Consider the following 16,298-nt stretch of genomic DNA (forward strand, 5'->3'; position numbering starts at 1 on the left):
ATGAATTGCCAAAGAATTCGCTTCAACACTTTGCGCATAAGCAGCACTAAATCCAATTTGACGAAAGCAGCGCTTAATCCAAATACATGGAATTAAATTCGGCATCTAGAGATTTTGATAGATCAGCTGTCAAAATTGAGAAAAGAACGAATAGTCCTGAATGAGTAAAGGGACGTAACCTCTAACAGTTTATTGAACGGAAGTAAAATGTCAAAATGGTGACAAATCGTCTAAATATCACGGATTCTTGTTAAAATGTTTGAAATTGAGGCGACTTTATGTCCATAATCTAATATGCTGAAGGTGAGACATTTAGGAAAACTTTTCTTTCACGTCTGCGAATCCTGTGCTGCAAGTTGTCGCTTGTGTGGCGTAAAATTCTATCCTTTGGTCCGCTCCAAAAATAGGCCCGAGACGTGACACGATTTTAGAGTTCGTCTGTTCAATTATTTAACTATGTCCTAATTACGTGCAGAGGAAGGGAGTTTCCTTTTGAGGAAGGAAATGCTTTTAAAGTGACTTATTTTTTAAATGTTAAAGAGGAATAGGGTCTTCTTATGTTTCTCTGATAAATTCTCTGAAATTTCGCTTGCTTAGAACTTCTGGTATGAAGATAGTTAAACCATTAGTTTTATCTGACATCACCAGGTTATGTAACAGAGGAAATGCTCTATAAAACAATACAGAGTTGTCTGGACTGTTACTTAAAGGGATACTACATCTTAGAATGAACATAAAATTTAAGAATTTTCAACTTGGCTAATAAGAGCTTATAAGCTTATTCATCAGTAGATATACCTGGTATCATAAATAAAATAACAGGATCCTTATATAATCCAATAAGTCCAAAAAACCTAGTAATTATACAATTTACCTTTGAAAAACGCTTAATATTAACGTTAAGTGTTTTTCAATAATTACTTAGTTATATGAATTTTCCAATTTTCCAGATTTTACAGGGATTCTGTTGTAACTTTATGACACCAGGTCATATACTGATGAAAATATACGCATATTGACCAATCTTGAGAACTTAAATTTTATGTTCATTCTAATAAGTAGTATCACTTTAACCATGCTTATAGCACTTTGACATTATATAGAGGAAATATTATACCACAAATATATCCCTTGACAATCATCAACATTTTCCCACTAATTGTTAATGTTATTGACTAATGTTTGCCGAATTAACAAAATTGCTTATTCTACATTTCTACATCAGTATATTTTATTGTATAATTATTGTATATGCTTACTTGAAATTATGAGCTAGATCTATCATCTTTTAAAACTCGATTTGTATCATGCCTTCAGGTAACTTAAGACAGTGGAAATTGTTAAGTTGTACCCTACCGGTGGTACATAATTTAAGCTGATAGTATCTAGGTTTCATTGCTCTTGCCCCAGGTACACAAATGATAATGATATATTATATTTGAAATATTAATGGAAATTTCTAAATTGATAGTCTATTACCAATGATAACACAAAAAAAACTTCACAAACTTTTCTAATCTAAAAAAGGACCGGTATCCTTCAGTTGGTGTTTTAAAGTGACATTCTATTGGTAACAGTGATCAACTGGATATTTATAGATCCCAACTGTAAAGGTGTAACAATTAGATGCAGTTTTTTTATAGAAAGTAGAATGAGTGATTTATGATAACAGGCAACTACTGTGATTTTTTAATCGTCTGTGGACTCTAGGTCACCAAATTCAGCGATTTTTTTTCTTCAGACTTTCACATCAATGCTGAGATTCTCGGGTCAGATTCTGCCAGTTGCATTCGGCCCGAGGACACCTTTATTATTTTGATTATCGTGAGTTGAGGCCCCCTTTACTTCTTTCCTCTTATAATTGAACTAACTTTAATTATTTCAGTAATACATCAGGATGAAGCTAGAAGATTTTAAAATTCAATTTTTTGAGAATCAGCGAGGGGTGTTTTGTGTAGGAGATGAGGTCAAAGGAAAAGTTTGTATCAACCTCAGGCAGCCCATGAAAATGAGGAGTAAGTTCTACATTGTTAATTTCTGTTGTTGAAACTCGATAATTTTGAAATGGAGGAAGTTATTTAGTAAATTGATACTGTATTTAAAGTTACAATGTTATTATATGAAGTTTACATCCTACTGTTCTAAGTGATACAATAATGATGAGTTGGGGTTAATGACTTGAAGGATTTCACCTAATGTTGACAATGTAGATTGTTGAAACATCTACAATAAAATTAATGTAGTATACTAAAAATTGTGTTCCGTTATTAAATGTGATCTGGACCCCTGAATGTCTCTTAACCCTTTCAAACCTAGCGGTCGGTTTACCTGCCACACACATATGCCATATACCGGTACTCAAGCAGGCGTTACTAAGTGACATCATACATCGTTACTAAGTGACATCATACATCGTTACTAAGTGACATCATACATCGTTACTAAGTGACATCATACATTGTTAACGTCGTACGATTTAACTTATATTACTTGGAGTTCAGGGTTTATGACATTTTACTTCATTTACACTCAGGGTTCAAAGGGTCAAAGGGTGAAGGATTAATGATTTAAAAGCTAAGATCACATTATAGAAATTCATTCGTTACCCTGACTTCTTCTAATGCTAAGCTAATTGTCAAGTGTATTATTTATATTTCAGCTATCAAGATATATTTTGAAGGGAAGGGAAAATCACATTGGGAGGTGAAACATGGCCGAAGTAAAACAGATTACAGAGCAAATGAAACGTACATAAATTCGACATTAGTTTTGTACGGTGGAGGTAGGTCTCAATCTTCAGTCTTTTAAACAAAAACTGATCCTTTTAAAAATTTCAGTCGTAATCTTCAGTCTTAAATAAAAGCTTCACTTACAAGGATTTTAGCCTTCTCTACATCATCTTCACAATGTCAAGGTATTATGAATCGAGTTTTACGTCCTACACTTCTGCACCTTATTGGGCTTATTTATGGTTATTTTTGCAGGATGGCAGCATTTGTCTACTCTTTTTGATTTCCAACTTGCACAGCCTGTACCACACAGAGCCTCCGTTTAATGTCCCACCCACGAGAAAAAACCTTTAGAAAAGAGTGTTTACTCCATTATATCAACAATGTTAAATTCATGTAAAAGTCGACGAGACATGGATATGATTTAATATATTGTCTGATATTTCAGCTGAACCAAGTAGTTCAGCAACAGAACATCCAGCTGGTTACCATGAATACGAGTTTGGTATAAGACTGGGTCCCACGCTGCCGTCATCGTTCGAAGGAAAACGAGGATATGTACGATATTTCTGTAAAGCTACGATAGACAGGCCATGGAAATTTGATGAAAATACTAAAAGAGCTTTTACTGTGATACGACACTTGGATTTAAACAGTCTACCAGACTCAGCTGTAAGTATGGTATTTCTTCGCTCTGGAATAAGCATATTTCTCTATTTGAGTTTCAATTTAACTATATTCAGTATTTTTTTTCACTGTTGTATTAATTTATAAACATAGCCCTGAACTAATCAATATTTCCCTGAGAAGTTATTATTGCTATTACGACTCTATACTTTTCTATTTAAAACTAAGGCTTTGAAGAAGAATAACTGCCGCTATACTTTTTTTGTATTAATTTTAGGATAAGTATCATCAGATTTTGACACTGGAAAGTAATAAGGCTAACAGAAATTGAACTCTTATTGCTGAAAGGCAAATATTTAAACGATATTCAGATAGCTTGCAAAGAAAATATTTCTCTGACTATATCCTAATAATTTCTGTGGTTTATTTTAGTTCCCTGTGTTTGGAGAAGAAAATAAGAATATAGAGGGTTGTTGTTGTTCTAGAGGATCTGTCTCGGTACAATTAATGTTAAATAAAAAAGGTTTCGTGCCAGGTGAGCCGATGGTGTATACTATTGATATTAACAACGCCAGTGATTATTCTTGTGATGGCGTACGACTTGAACTCAGACAGGTAATAATTTTAATATTTGTTTGATTGCTGATACAGTTTTCAACATTTTCCACATTAAATCCAGATTCTATAGATACTAAACCTAGGTCAATTTTCAGCGATACAAATGTGGCTGAAAACCTCAAACTACTCCAAGTATTATAAGCTAAGAATAAGTCGAACTGAATAATAAAACACAACCAATGATACTTTTTAAAGTTATCAGAATATACGGTGTCAAAGCCTTCAACAGGCAGACTGTAAACATTATGACTTATTGTTTACAGACTTTCTGTAGGGAGCTCTGTTTGGTTTTTTTCGCTAGTGTGCAATCCAATGAAATGGCTGCAATACAAACTTCAAGTTTCAGTATACAATGAGCACCCTTTCTTACCCTAGAGTGAATCTTGAAAAATCTCAATCACCGTAGTAAGTATTGTTTCAGAAAACTGTCCATTGGGCTAATCATATTCTATTTTTTCTGTATTTTAGGATGTGACCTATACAGGATATTCTTCTAGTGTGTTTTCATCAGGAAATCCCAAAATTCACATAAAGAACGACACCTTTCCTTTACTACATCTTCAAAAACAGATCAGATCCCATAAGACAGATCAAATCAGTCAATCTGTGCTCATCCCTGCCCTGCCGCCAAGCAAACTGGACGGGTGTGGAATTATTGATGTCAAATATGCAGTTCTTGTAAGTATATATATTTCACTTGGCCAGCCGGGAAATCAAAAGTATATATTTCACTTGGCCAGCTGGGAAATCAAAAGTATATATTTCACGTGGCCAGTTGACAAATAAAAAGTATATATTTCACTTGGCCAGTCGGGAAATCAAAGTATATATTTCACGTGGCCAGTTGACAAATCAAAAGTATATATTTCACTTGCCCAGCCGGGAAATCAAAAGTATATATTTCACTTGGCCAGTTGACAAATCAAAAGTATATATTTCGCCTCATGTTGAAAGCGAGTTGATAAATCAAGTGACACATCGGCATCAGGTCTTCTAGAGGTGCCTTCAATGTTGAAAGTCAGAATTAATATCTTGGTTTGAATCTCCTTTTTTCTGTATTTCAGTTAACAGTGCCAGTGAATTGGTCGTCTGTACAAATAGAGCGAGAAATAGTCATTGGTACCATTCCCTTACATCAAGCAAATCCTCTGCCTTCCTATCCTGCTATAGGAGTTCCTTCCCTTGATAACCCAGCTTCAGCGCCTCCAATGGAGCCACCACCGTATATTGAACGTAAGTATTTACTTCGATTTTCTTGCAAGAAATTTTTTCAACCTCACATTATGCAAGCAAATTTATAGATTTTTCTTAATGGACCTTTGTTTTGGTTTTGTCTTGAGCATTTATTGCTAGCTTGCCACGGATGTTCCAATATTTTGAATGAGAAGTAAGAATTGAATTCACCAATAGTGGTGACAATTAATTTCGTTGATAATCTATATTCAGTCAAGGTCATACTTTATTTAACCAATCAGGCTTCTTGGAAGATTTCATTATGATGACTTTGTTTCTAAACCGCCATTTTGTAATTCCAGCTCCGCCAGCGTATGAAGATTGTGTTTTTGGTGGAGCGAATATTCGTGATGAGCACGATGATGAACATACATCCGGGCAGACACAATGGACACCAGCTTACCCTTATTATACGTGGGATAATAGGAGACCACCCCCTGCAATCCCTTCAGCCCCTCCCCCAGCATACGACGCCTAATTGTGATTCCATCAAACATCGTTAATGTGATTTCTGCGATTGTGAGTCCAGTTCTAGAAACATCCCAACTTTGTATCCCTCTTGATTGGTTGATATTTAAATAGTCATTGTTTTGACCAATCAGAGAGCTTAATATGATATAGTTAGGATGTTTCTAGCAGCATACCCCTGTATCATATAATTTAGCATAACTTTTACGAAAGACATGTAATTATTAAATTCTGCACTTTTAACGGCCCCTGATATATATAAGTATGTTTTAATTTAGCTGTTAATCGGCCTCCATGAAAATCCATGAGCAATGAGATTAGAAATGAGGCCAATTTCATGAAATTTAAAGTGACTAATCTTCCAATATTTAATAGTTAGAATTAGTTTTTAAGTTTTATTAGACATCTAGATTACTGAATTGATGAATTTTGCTATAAAATAATACAATAAATAATATACAATTCACATACTTTGGTTGTGCAAATTAGACATTTTATTTTGATCCTTCAACAATAATTCATTATCTTTTTATTAACCAATAAGATTAGTGTATCATTTTGATTATTCTCTTATTGATAATGTTAATAGTAACTAAATGTAAACTAATGTATCAAATTAATATCCAAAAGTGATGCTGACAAATCCAGTTTCAGAGTGTTATCACAGTCTGCTGTCTAAGGTCTGCAGTCTGAATTAAGTAACTAGCATCACTGATGGTGTGGTTAAAGTGAAATATAAGCACTGGCCCAGGTCTGAAGCAAGAATTGTTAATATCAAAGTGTTGATTAGAGTAGTAAAGTTTAGTTAGTTTTTAGAAAAAACAGAACAATATACGATATAAATTAACGGGTGTTCCGACCTCACCTTTCTTTATGTATTCTTTTTTAGTTTGTTCAGCATATTGCTTACTGACTTTTTATTTACTGGGACATTGAAATGCTGGATAAAATAAAAAGATTTATTCATATGCAATATAATTTTAGTTTAGTTCCGACTAATGTAAAATCATTTTTTTTAGTATTTTTTAAAATATAACAATAGAAATATTTAACAGGTGTATTATATGTATATTCTGTAATAATTAAGACCATAATTTTTTATTTTTCGTTTGCTCGAAACAATTAGACTCATCTAAACTTTTAAATAATTTTCAAAAATTCATTTGTATGTTTTTGTTGTCAAATTAATCATTTGGATAAAATCCGCTGAACGTCTTAGACGAAACTTTCTCAGTGATTCAAAAACCTACATCTTTTAGCATATCATTCGTAAAATCATTTCTATTCCACTATTTTTAATATTCAACATTTTATAGGTGGCACAATAAAATTTGCATTCATCAAATAATTTATGAATTTCACAGTTCTTTAGATCCAAAATTGTAGAAGATTTGTATAAAGTTAGATTAGGACTTGTTTCTTGTTTTAGAGTAACAATTTTTAACTTAAAATGTAGTTTTCTCACATTACAAATTAATTGATGGAATTTAAACTGCCCTTAGTGCTGAAATGAACTGTCCTTTAGATATCATATTGAATGGGACAATGCATGTGTAGAAGAGTTCAATAAAGATTAAGGGGATGTAGGTAGAACACAAGCACACTGGCTTAATTTTAGAAATTTCTACTTGCAATTAATATCAACTTAAAGCTACCAATATTTTGAATTCTTATGATTTTGTTCTTGTCTAATATAATCTCTTTAATTTTCTTTATTTTAATTAGGTTTTAGTATTTTTTAAACAACAACGTATTTAAAAAATATTAGTGTATATATTCCACAATTGCAATATTTTGAATTTTGCAAATTTCCTGTTTTCTGTATAATAATGCTTACTCATGGGAAATAATTTGTAAATATAGATTTCATAGATTTTCAGAGGTCAATTTCTTGATAGATTGATGTATAACATCTTCACAATATCAAGGTATTACTCCCTCTTATACCTTGACATTATGAAGATGGACAAAAGATGACTTTGGTATTCTGGTTCCAGTTTTTACTCAAATTTATGATGTCCTTCGCTTCAAGAAAAGGTAAAATTTGAAGATTATTGTGACAATGCCAGAAACATTTTTCCGTAAGGAATAGATTGATATATTTTTTTCCTTGATACAATCACTTATCATCTGTAATACCTGCTTCAAATTTGAGTAAAATCTCAGCCAAGTATGAAAAAAATAAGTTTGTCGCCCCAGAGCCTAGACCCTGCCAAGTCATAAAATTATATTTTACATTAATTTTTTAATTAGCTTATTTCCTTAAATTTGATTTGTCCATTTATTTTTTTATACAAAAATATTACTGTATTTCTCCATATAAACTCAATGAAATATCCCCAAGCCCTTTCTTGTTACAAGATATTTTAGTTAAAGCTGTATACATGTAGAACATCCGCCTATCTGGTTTTATTTTTTTTAATCATAATTCTAATTCATCAGGGTATAGTGTTCGAATAACTCTGAGACGACATAAAGTTTTGTTTTTATGTCCGCATTTGATTAAAATTTTGCTCCAAAATGGGAAGTTAACTTCATCAAATCTAACCCAGACTATGTCCTATCTTCACAATGTCAAGATATTACATCTTCATCTAATACCTTGACTACAATGGCCACCTTTCTTGTTTCACGCACGTTTGTGAATGCAGCATTTTGATTGGATTGTACGCTAAGAATACAGTCAATCATTGCCCGCGACAGAAAGTTTTTAGAAAAAATAATAATGCATGAAATTGAGGGCTCTGATTGGTTTTATTCGCTGGCGTACAATCCAATCAAATCACATACTGTTTAACTAGAAAGTGGGCTATTTCAGTCAAGGTATGATGAAGATGAAGACAAAATATTTGACCATTGTGAAGACGGCTATGTCCCTAATTAGAATTGATTCATGATTTGTTAATTTTACTTATTGTGTTCATTTGATAATGCTCAAAATATTAGTCATTTCATTTTCACGCTGACTCGAATTAATAGAATGCTTTCCTCGTTTTTTTTTTTTAAAACATAAGTTGAAATGGTTAAGTTATATCTATTATTATTATTATTATTATTATCTTGTACATGAACATTATGTTATCTCGCTTTTTTAAAATAAAAACTACTTATTACACATATTACTTGTTTTCTCTCATGTGTTTTTAATCCATTTGCATTGAAGAAAAACTGTGTCATGAATGAAAAATGTAAATTATTAGTAGCCTGTAGCCATGTTATATTCTCGGTGGCCCGAATGAACATAGGTAAAGGTGAAGGTCGTTCTGCAAAAGGTAAACAAACCAAACTAATAATGTTAATGAAGTAAGGCCATTGTAGACAGCATAGCTCGATTACAGTATGCATGTTTGCATTATATGCTTATGAACAGGCATGAAACAAATGAACACCTGTAAAGCACAGTGACACAAGTCAAAGCAAATCTACAGTGCAGTGCACACTGGAGAGGCGTCTGGTTTTTGGAAATAAATCTCGGCCTCTGTCACTTGCAGTTGCTCCAATTCCTGAGTAGAAAACAGAGGAGAGTAGGCATTGGCATATCCACACTAAGGACCGGACACATTAATGATCCCTCAACAGTTTAAAATTAAGAATGAGCAGGCTACAAAATTTCCTCATTCTACACTGAAAGGTTTTGTCAGTTTTATAGCTCAATCAGGAACAGAAATGTTGCAATGAGTTTGTATATAAGAAAGTGGTAAAGAAATCCAATCAGAACAAGTTATTTGCTAGGCACCAGTGAGGAATTGCTCAAAAAAAAGAGTCAGTCAGTCTCACCCTAAATATTTCCTTTAAATTTTTGCAGAAGTTTGTAAAAGCTAGAGGTATGACTTATAACAGGGAGAGTGCAGAATTGAAGATGAAAATGTAGAAAGGAAATAATAGCCTATGGGAAAGAATCATGGAATCTTGAGGATCTAAGATTCTCCTGTTTTTAGACTCAAGTCCAAGATGAAAGTTCAGAAATTTGAAGTGAATTTTTCGAATCGTGAGGGAGTGTTTATCACTGGGGCCAATGTTGAAGGACATGTTTTTATTAATCTGAAACAGTCCGTTACTCTCAATAATGGTAAGTCTTCGCTCGAGCGCAAAGGAATAACTATGTATAAACATTAGAAAACCAGAAATTTGTTAAAGGTTACGAGCTCAGCACTATTTTGTCAGAAATATTTAAGATAACTTGTAAAGGTACATTATTTAGAAGTCTGGTTGATGACATTGCAGAGGTAATATTTTTTGGGTTTGGGTTGCTCGTTTTCTAGCACAAATGTAGCTGCAAGATTTACTCTTACAATTCTTATTTCACCTGCATACTATAGCATCCCCCTATTTAATTTGAAGCTGAAATCATTAAAGGTTGCAACCCCGTGCCCAAGTCAACAATCCTCTTTCCCCTCCCCTCCCTCTCATTACTACCCAAAACTATTCTTTTATTATTTTCCAGGGTTACGATTGTATATTGGAGGTAAAGGACATTGTCGTAAATTTCCTGGTCAAAGAAGAAATAAACGGGTTCAGTATTTTGCAGACGTACATTATCTTAGTGTTAACTTAGAATTGATTCCACAAGGTTTGTGTTGCATGAAACTTTTGAGCCAGTTCCATAACTAGTATCATTACTAGAAAATTAACCTTATCGTACACTGCATGGCATTGGGATTAGCCCAATCAGCCTTCTTGATTCCTTAAAGATAGCACCTGGATATTGTAAATGTATTCTCCAAATGATCTTCGCACTAGGATATCCTAGGTTCTTATCTTCTAACATTGATTCCAGGACATCCTAGTGCTAAGATCATTTCGATGATACGTGGCCTGGACCACAAACCAAAGCTTGGATATGTTTCATTTTACTTTCCATGTAAATTCATCAATGTATATTAAATTTATATGCTTGTTATACTGATTCCCTTTGTGACCTAGGCCAGTGCTTTCATGAGACTATGTTTTCATCACCATCTAATAACACTAATTTTGTTTTAGGATGAACAGACTTTAATATTCCTGTTATTATAATGCCAATTTACAGATATAAATGAATTTTTTAAACAAAAAGTGTAACCCTTAAATTTACTATCTTTTTCAGGGAAGCATTTAAACCAAGGAGATCATCATATATTTTTTTCTGCCAATCTACCGAGTTCAATCCCATCATCATTTGAAGGTAGTCATGGTTACATACGATATTACTGTGAAGCTATGCTTTCAACTCAAGGAGAATCAGATCAAAGAGAGGCTAAGAATTTTACGCTAATTCATCACATAGACTTGGATAAAGTACCAGCTGCTCGGGTAGGTAGATAATCAGGGATAGGGGCTTTGGTGAAAGCCGACACTGAGCCAATGGAAATACAACTCGTAACGAAATTAGCTATTCTACTGCAACTTTAGTTAGGTATGAAGGAGAAAAAGGCGACAGCAGATGAACTGTCAAAAGCACCGGCATCAGAATTTATAATTACATTGAGGAGGATTTGAACCCACGGCACTAATCACCTACTTTAGGGTTAGAAGTATTAAGTTGTGGTGAAAGGGGTTCATGAACAATTATAAACTGCTGGGAATGCAGGTGGTTTGTTTGAAAAATTAGTAAAATAGGGGCATATTTTGTCTCTACTTGAATTGGGTTTTTTCATTTCAACAATTAGTTTTCTTTAATCATGAGGTTTTTATATTTTTAGGTGCCAATTAAAGCAGAAGACAATGAATATATCCAGGGTTTATGTTGTGGGAATGTTGGTGAATACACTGTAAAATTAGATGTTGATAAAACAGGATACGTACCCGGGGAAGAAATGTATTACAGGATTCGTTTGATGAACGCTAGTTCTTTATCTACACGATCTGTATCTCTTATTCTCAGACAGGTAAGACAGGAACCATGAAAGCTAGGGTGGCTCGGTTTTTAAAATTTTTCTTGAACAAGTTCCATTGCTCTTTCCTTATCAGTTTTTCAATATAAAGAAGTTCCTCACAAATCCTATAATAATATCTCACATGTAAAGGTTTTATATTTTGTGTTAATTGGTTTTGATTGTCTTAGTGATACAAGGGAAGTGTGAAGGGAAGATGTAAATCTCTATTCATATCTAATAATTTTAAAACTTGGTTTATGTCTTTCAGATAACGACATACAAAGGATATGAAGATGGTAAAAAATCTGGTCAAGAATCAACAGACGTCCAGATTCAAATATTTACACTGTTTGAGAACCAGGTCATAGTTCAACCAGGAGAAAACAAACAGATTAACAATTCAGCCACGATGCCATGTCTTCCTCCAACTAAACTAGTCGACTGTGACATCATTGATATTAAATATAATCTTGTGGTATATTTACGAGCTTTTATTATACTTTTAATTTTGTGTTCTCAGGATTAAATTGTGTTGATCTAATGGAATGGACATGTATTTTAGATACAGAGTACTTATCAGGACAGCTAGTTTTGAAAATAAATATAACGTTCAAACATAATGCTATAGGATATAAAAATCTAAAGCTATGACAAAATTTTACAGGCAATGACCAACAAAATAATTGTTCTTGGTACACGCAGGACCAAAACTCAGCAACTCCTGGTCTAGAATAGCATGAAAATGGAAACCAAGCAGACAAGCACATAATATCAACCCCTGAGGGTCACTGAGCTTAAGTCCTCCAGTATAGTAATATGCCTTGCTTCTTTTCTTTATTACTATTGTTTTATTTCCAGCTTACAGTACCTATTCCAACAGCTGGTAAGGTTGAGATTATCCGAGTAATTATTATAGGTACGATGCCAGTACGTCCTGTTATCCAGCCTTCAGATCATCATCCTACTTCAACTTCGCCTCAACATTTTGATGAAGGTATGTTTGATTGTCCAAACAAAATGTACCCCATTACACACTGCATGGTCTTGCCCATCTTCATTAGAACTCTTAAAGGGATAGGAGCGCCATTTTGGGGGGTTGATTTTAGTATTGAATATATATTAATAATCATCAGTACTAGAAATGTTAGAAAATTACATAATTCCTATAAAAATACTTTAAACTAGAGGAAGTTTACTCGCTATTTCTATATATAAAGGTATGTCTTTCTATATATCACTGTTTTTTTTCTATATAAATGGTGCACCTGTCCCTTTAAAGCATCCAAGTTAATTGAGGTAAAGGAGGTCATGGTGAACATGTTGGAAACGCAAGATGTAAAATTGCATATCATTTTCACTTGCCGAGATTTTGTAAAATTTTCTATTTCAGAGCCACCTACTTATGAAGAGTGTGTTTATGGAGGACCCTCAGGTCACAGTAAAGGTCATGCTTCTGTGGAATGGAGACCAAGATTTCCATATTACCGGTCATTGTCGAAAGAAGGGGCAATGGTACAGCTTAGGGCACCCCCTGCTAGGGAATATTTACCCCCACCTGTTTTCCCACCTGGCGACAATTGGGTTTGATTTATGATTCAGAGTTGTGGAGGATAAAGAAATCAATATTTTATCCAGATAACAACTTTGGTTCCAGTTTATCAGTTGGTTCCTGGCCAGACCTCTTGACAGTTATAATTTTACAATAAACAACTTACGTTCTCAAGGATCTTGTTTACCAGCTGGTCCTTGACTAAACCTCTTGGCAGTTCTGTCTATCTACCAATTGTGTTTTATCTCATAGAATTCAATGTGACAACCTGGCTAAGCATGTTTTGTATATTATTTGAACATCCTTGTATAATCGCATAGATAATCTTTAATCAAGTTATATTGTTGGTGTTAGATGATGACATAGTCTCATAAAAGCACTGACCTGGGTCACAAGGTAAAGATTGAGAAAGTAATGTTTGGTTGAAAAATCTTAACTTTGTTTGCTGGTACTGGCAAAGTTTGTTTTATTGTGTTTACAATATTATTCTGTGATTTTTTCTTATACAATTTATATTTACGCATGACAATATAACAATCATATTTCATAATTTTGTGTTAAAATTGTCTTAAACAAGGAATTAAAATTTGAAATTGAGCTAGAACGCAGCAAAAACATTCTATCATATGCACCAATCTCCCCTGATAATAAAAGGCAACAATTCTACAAATAACAAATCTCTTTATTCTTTCTTTGTGTCTGCATCTGCCTCCTTTTCAGGTATAATCATTTTCATTCCGAATATTTTCTCAAAATGGCTGGGATACTTAAAATTAGAATAACTCACACTAAAATACTTGTCCTTAATTTTCAAATTTCCTTTTCCATATTTGGTGCTGGTATCAATTACCTCACAATCTTTTGGTGTAAATTCCAGTTTTTGAAATTTAAAATTCCAGTCTACATGAATAGCAGTGTAGGTATCTGCCATAGGATCGTAATAAATTCTATTTAAAAAACGTCTCATCATTTTGTTGATATATACTGTTATAAAAACCGAAAATAAAATTTTCATAGGTGGCGCTAATTGTGAGAGGACGAACGTTTCTGAGTTCATTACATTAATTCCAAAATTATACGCAGTTGATAAACATGACGGAACGGCTAAAACGTGAAAAAACAGCGACCAATAATATAAATCTTGTCCATATTGATAAATTAGCTCACAATGAGGATCGATATTATCTACAGTATACAGCGGTTTGAACCTCGATGCTTTCTGTACTGCGCTAGATTGCTGATATTGATGGGTTGTACAAGGTAATAACTTTGGCAAATCTTTCTGACATACTTGCTGCAATCAGAAAAAATAATCTTGACAATTTGGGTCACCAGGCTAGCAGGATAGTTGTATAAATTGAGACAGGGTTGCCAGGATTACTTAAGATTATTGAAAGCCGAAAGCACCAACCGGGCACCAACCCAAAAAAAAAAGTTTTTTTTTTTTAAACTTTTAACAATATTTTACTTCAAGTAACTATTCCAAAATTCAATCAGATACACTGACAATTTTAACAAAGAAAACTAAAAAGAAAACAAAAAACAAACCTTGACACTAAGGTGACGATAGCAGGAAATATTCAATCTTGGGAAACATTTTGGTATCCTAGGGATTATTGAAATTGATCTCAGCACAAACATTGTCCTTTGGTTGACAGTTCGAATTCTGAAATATAACATCACACTGATACCATGACAAATAAAGACAACATTACAGGTCTACAGTATTATACCATCAAGTAACAGCTACAAATAAGTCAGATTCATTGTAAATTTCCACTGAAATCATAATGTTCTTTCTGTCTAATAACCTTAGCCTGGCTATGGGAGTCCATTTTACATTTATTGTTTCTGATTTGGTCAGATATATCAAAGTCCTTAGCATAACTTGAAATAATCTACCTTAGCGAGGATAGAGATCTAAAATATTAATAAATACAGTCTTTACAGATTAAATTTCTATCTTCCCAAGATACCATTTTGGCATTTTTGCAAGTCAGTTAGGATGGACAAATTTATTGTGGTCTGAATGCAATGTGGTCGTTTGACATTGAGAAGAGTTTCAGGAATAAGTACGAATTCAGCGATTATCACTTACATCAAGAAACGGGAAAATAAATAATTACACTGTCTGTATTCACATGTAAAAGTAATTCACTGGAAATATGAAACTCGAAGAATATTTTTGCTGTCATAAGTCTTTTAGCATTTTTCCTTTCCTCTCTTCCATCATGTTGTAAATCAATTAGTGTTGCCAGAATTATTACAAATCAAGGAAATATTCGTTAGAAGGATCATGTTGTGATCTCATTTGAGAAGAGTACTAATTTACAATGAACAAAATATTATCACGAAACTCTTAATCTTCGAAATGAAGATCTGTTAGCCTATAGAAGAAAATTTGGAAAAGCTTTAATATTCTGGCAGCACGCATGGTCAAATCGGTCTGAAGCCAAATTGCCCACAGAGTTCAAACAAAATCACCCAGAAGACAACTGTTGCAAAATAGGATTTTCTACATCCTACTTTTTTAGACCTGACTTAGCTAATGAAGACAACACAACACCATGCAGTGTACAATGGGAGAAAAATTCAAAGATACCCATCTAATGACCCTGTTGTGCTTCTTACATCATTATTCGTCTTTATAAAATTATCAAATATGTTGCATAATGGATAATAATTAACAATTGCAACAAATAGAAGGCCATATTATTATGTTTCGATAAATCTTAATGTTAAAGAAAGGGGTTTAAGATTTCTGATTAAAGAACCACTACTGTTGTATTGCACCCTTTGTCCTACTCATGCCATGGGTAGGGTACATTCTGTTTCCCGAACTACATATCAAAAAAGAAACAAGCTTTAATCTACTTTATTCTTTTTTCTTCATCATTTGTTTCAAAATTTCTAAATTTTTCGTAATATTTTCTCTGATTTTATTGGCTTTGTTTTCACCAAGTTTTAGAAACTCGTTAACAGATTCATCTTGATGTTCAGTCTTCAATAAATCATCTTCCATTTTAAATTTAAATATCCGTTCAAAATGGCGTCCATATTTGAAATTTTTGTCTGTGATGCTGAATCGTTGTTTTTTAATTCGAATATTCCCCTGCCACATCCCGGAAACTGGATTTCTAATCTTTCGATCACAATCTTCTGGTTTAAATTCTAATTTATGCAACTGGAAATTCCACCTGGGATGAATCCCAATGTACA

At 33.3% G+C, this 16,298-nt stretch overlaps 2 protein-coding genes across 2 annotated transcripts; both read left to right on the forward strand.

Moving 5' to 3' along the window:
* Positions 1-200: 200 nt before the first annotated feature.
* Positions 201-6,064, forward strand: LOTGIDRAFT_222971 (hypothetical protein). The gene is made up of 9 exons (XM_009067974.1): positions 201-303; positions 1,886-2,015; positions 2,660-2,782; positions 3,178-3,401; positions 3,789-3,971; positions 4,208-4,276; positions 4,545-4,652; positions 5,039-5,207; positions 5,510-6,064. Exons 2-9 carry the CDS (start codon positions 1,898-1,900, stop codon positions 5,683-5,685), a joined length of 1,170 nt encoding a protein of 389 aa, XP_009066222.1. The 5' UTR covers positions 201-303; positions 1,886-1,897; the 3' UTR covers positions 5,686-6,064.
* Positions 6,065-9,626: 3,562 nt separating this feature from the next.
* Positions 9,627-13,117, forward strand: LOTGIDRAFT_169670 (hypothetical protein; the record flags this gene model as incomplete). The annotated part of the gene is made up of 7 exons (XM_009067975.1): positions 9,627-9,744; positions 10,120-10,245; positions 10,762-10,967; positions 11,357-11,542; positions 11,799-12,005; positions 12,389-12,524; positions 12,921-13,117. The coding sequence occupies 7 exons, from the start codon at positions 9,627-9,629 to the stop codon at positions 13,115-13,117; spliced, it is 1,176 nt and encodes a 391-aa protein (XP_009066223.1).
* Positions 13,118-16,298: the final 3,181 nt, after the last annotated feature.

The sequence above is a fragment of the Lottia gigantea genome (assembly GCF_000327385.1).
Source record: "Lottia gigantea unplaced genomic scaffold LOTGIsca_88, whole genome shotgun sequence".
NCBI lineage: Eukaryota > Metazoa > Mollusca > Gastropoda > Lottiidae > Lottia > Lottia gigantea.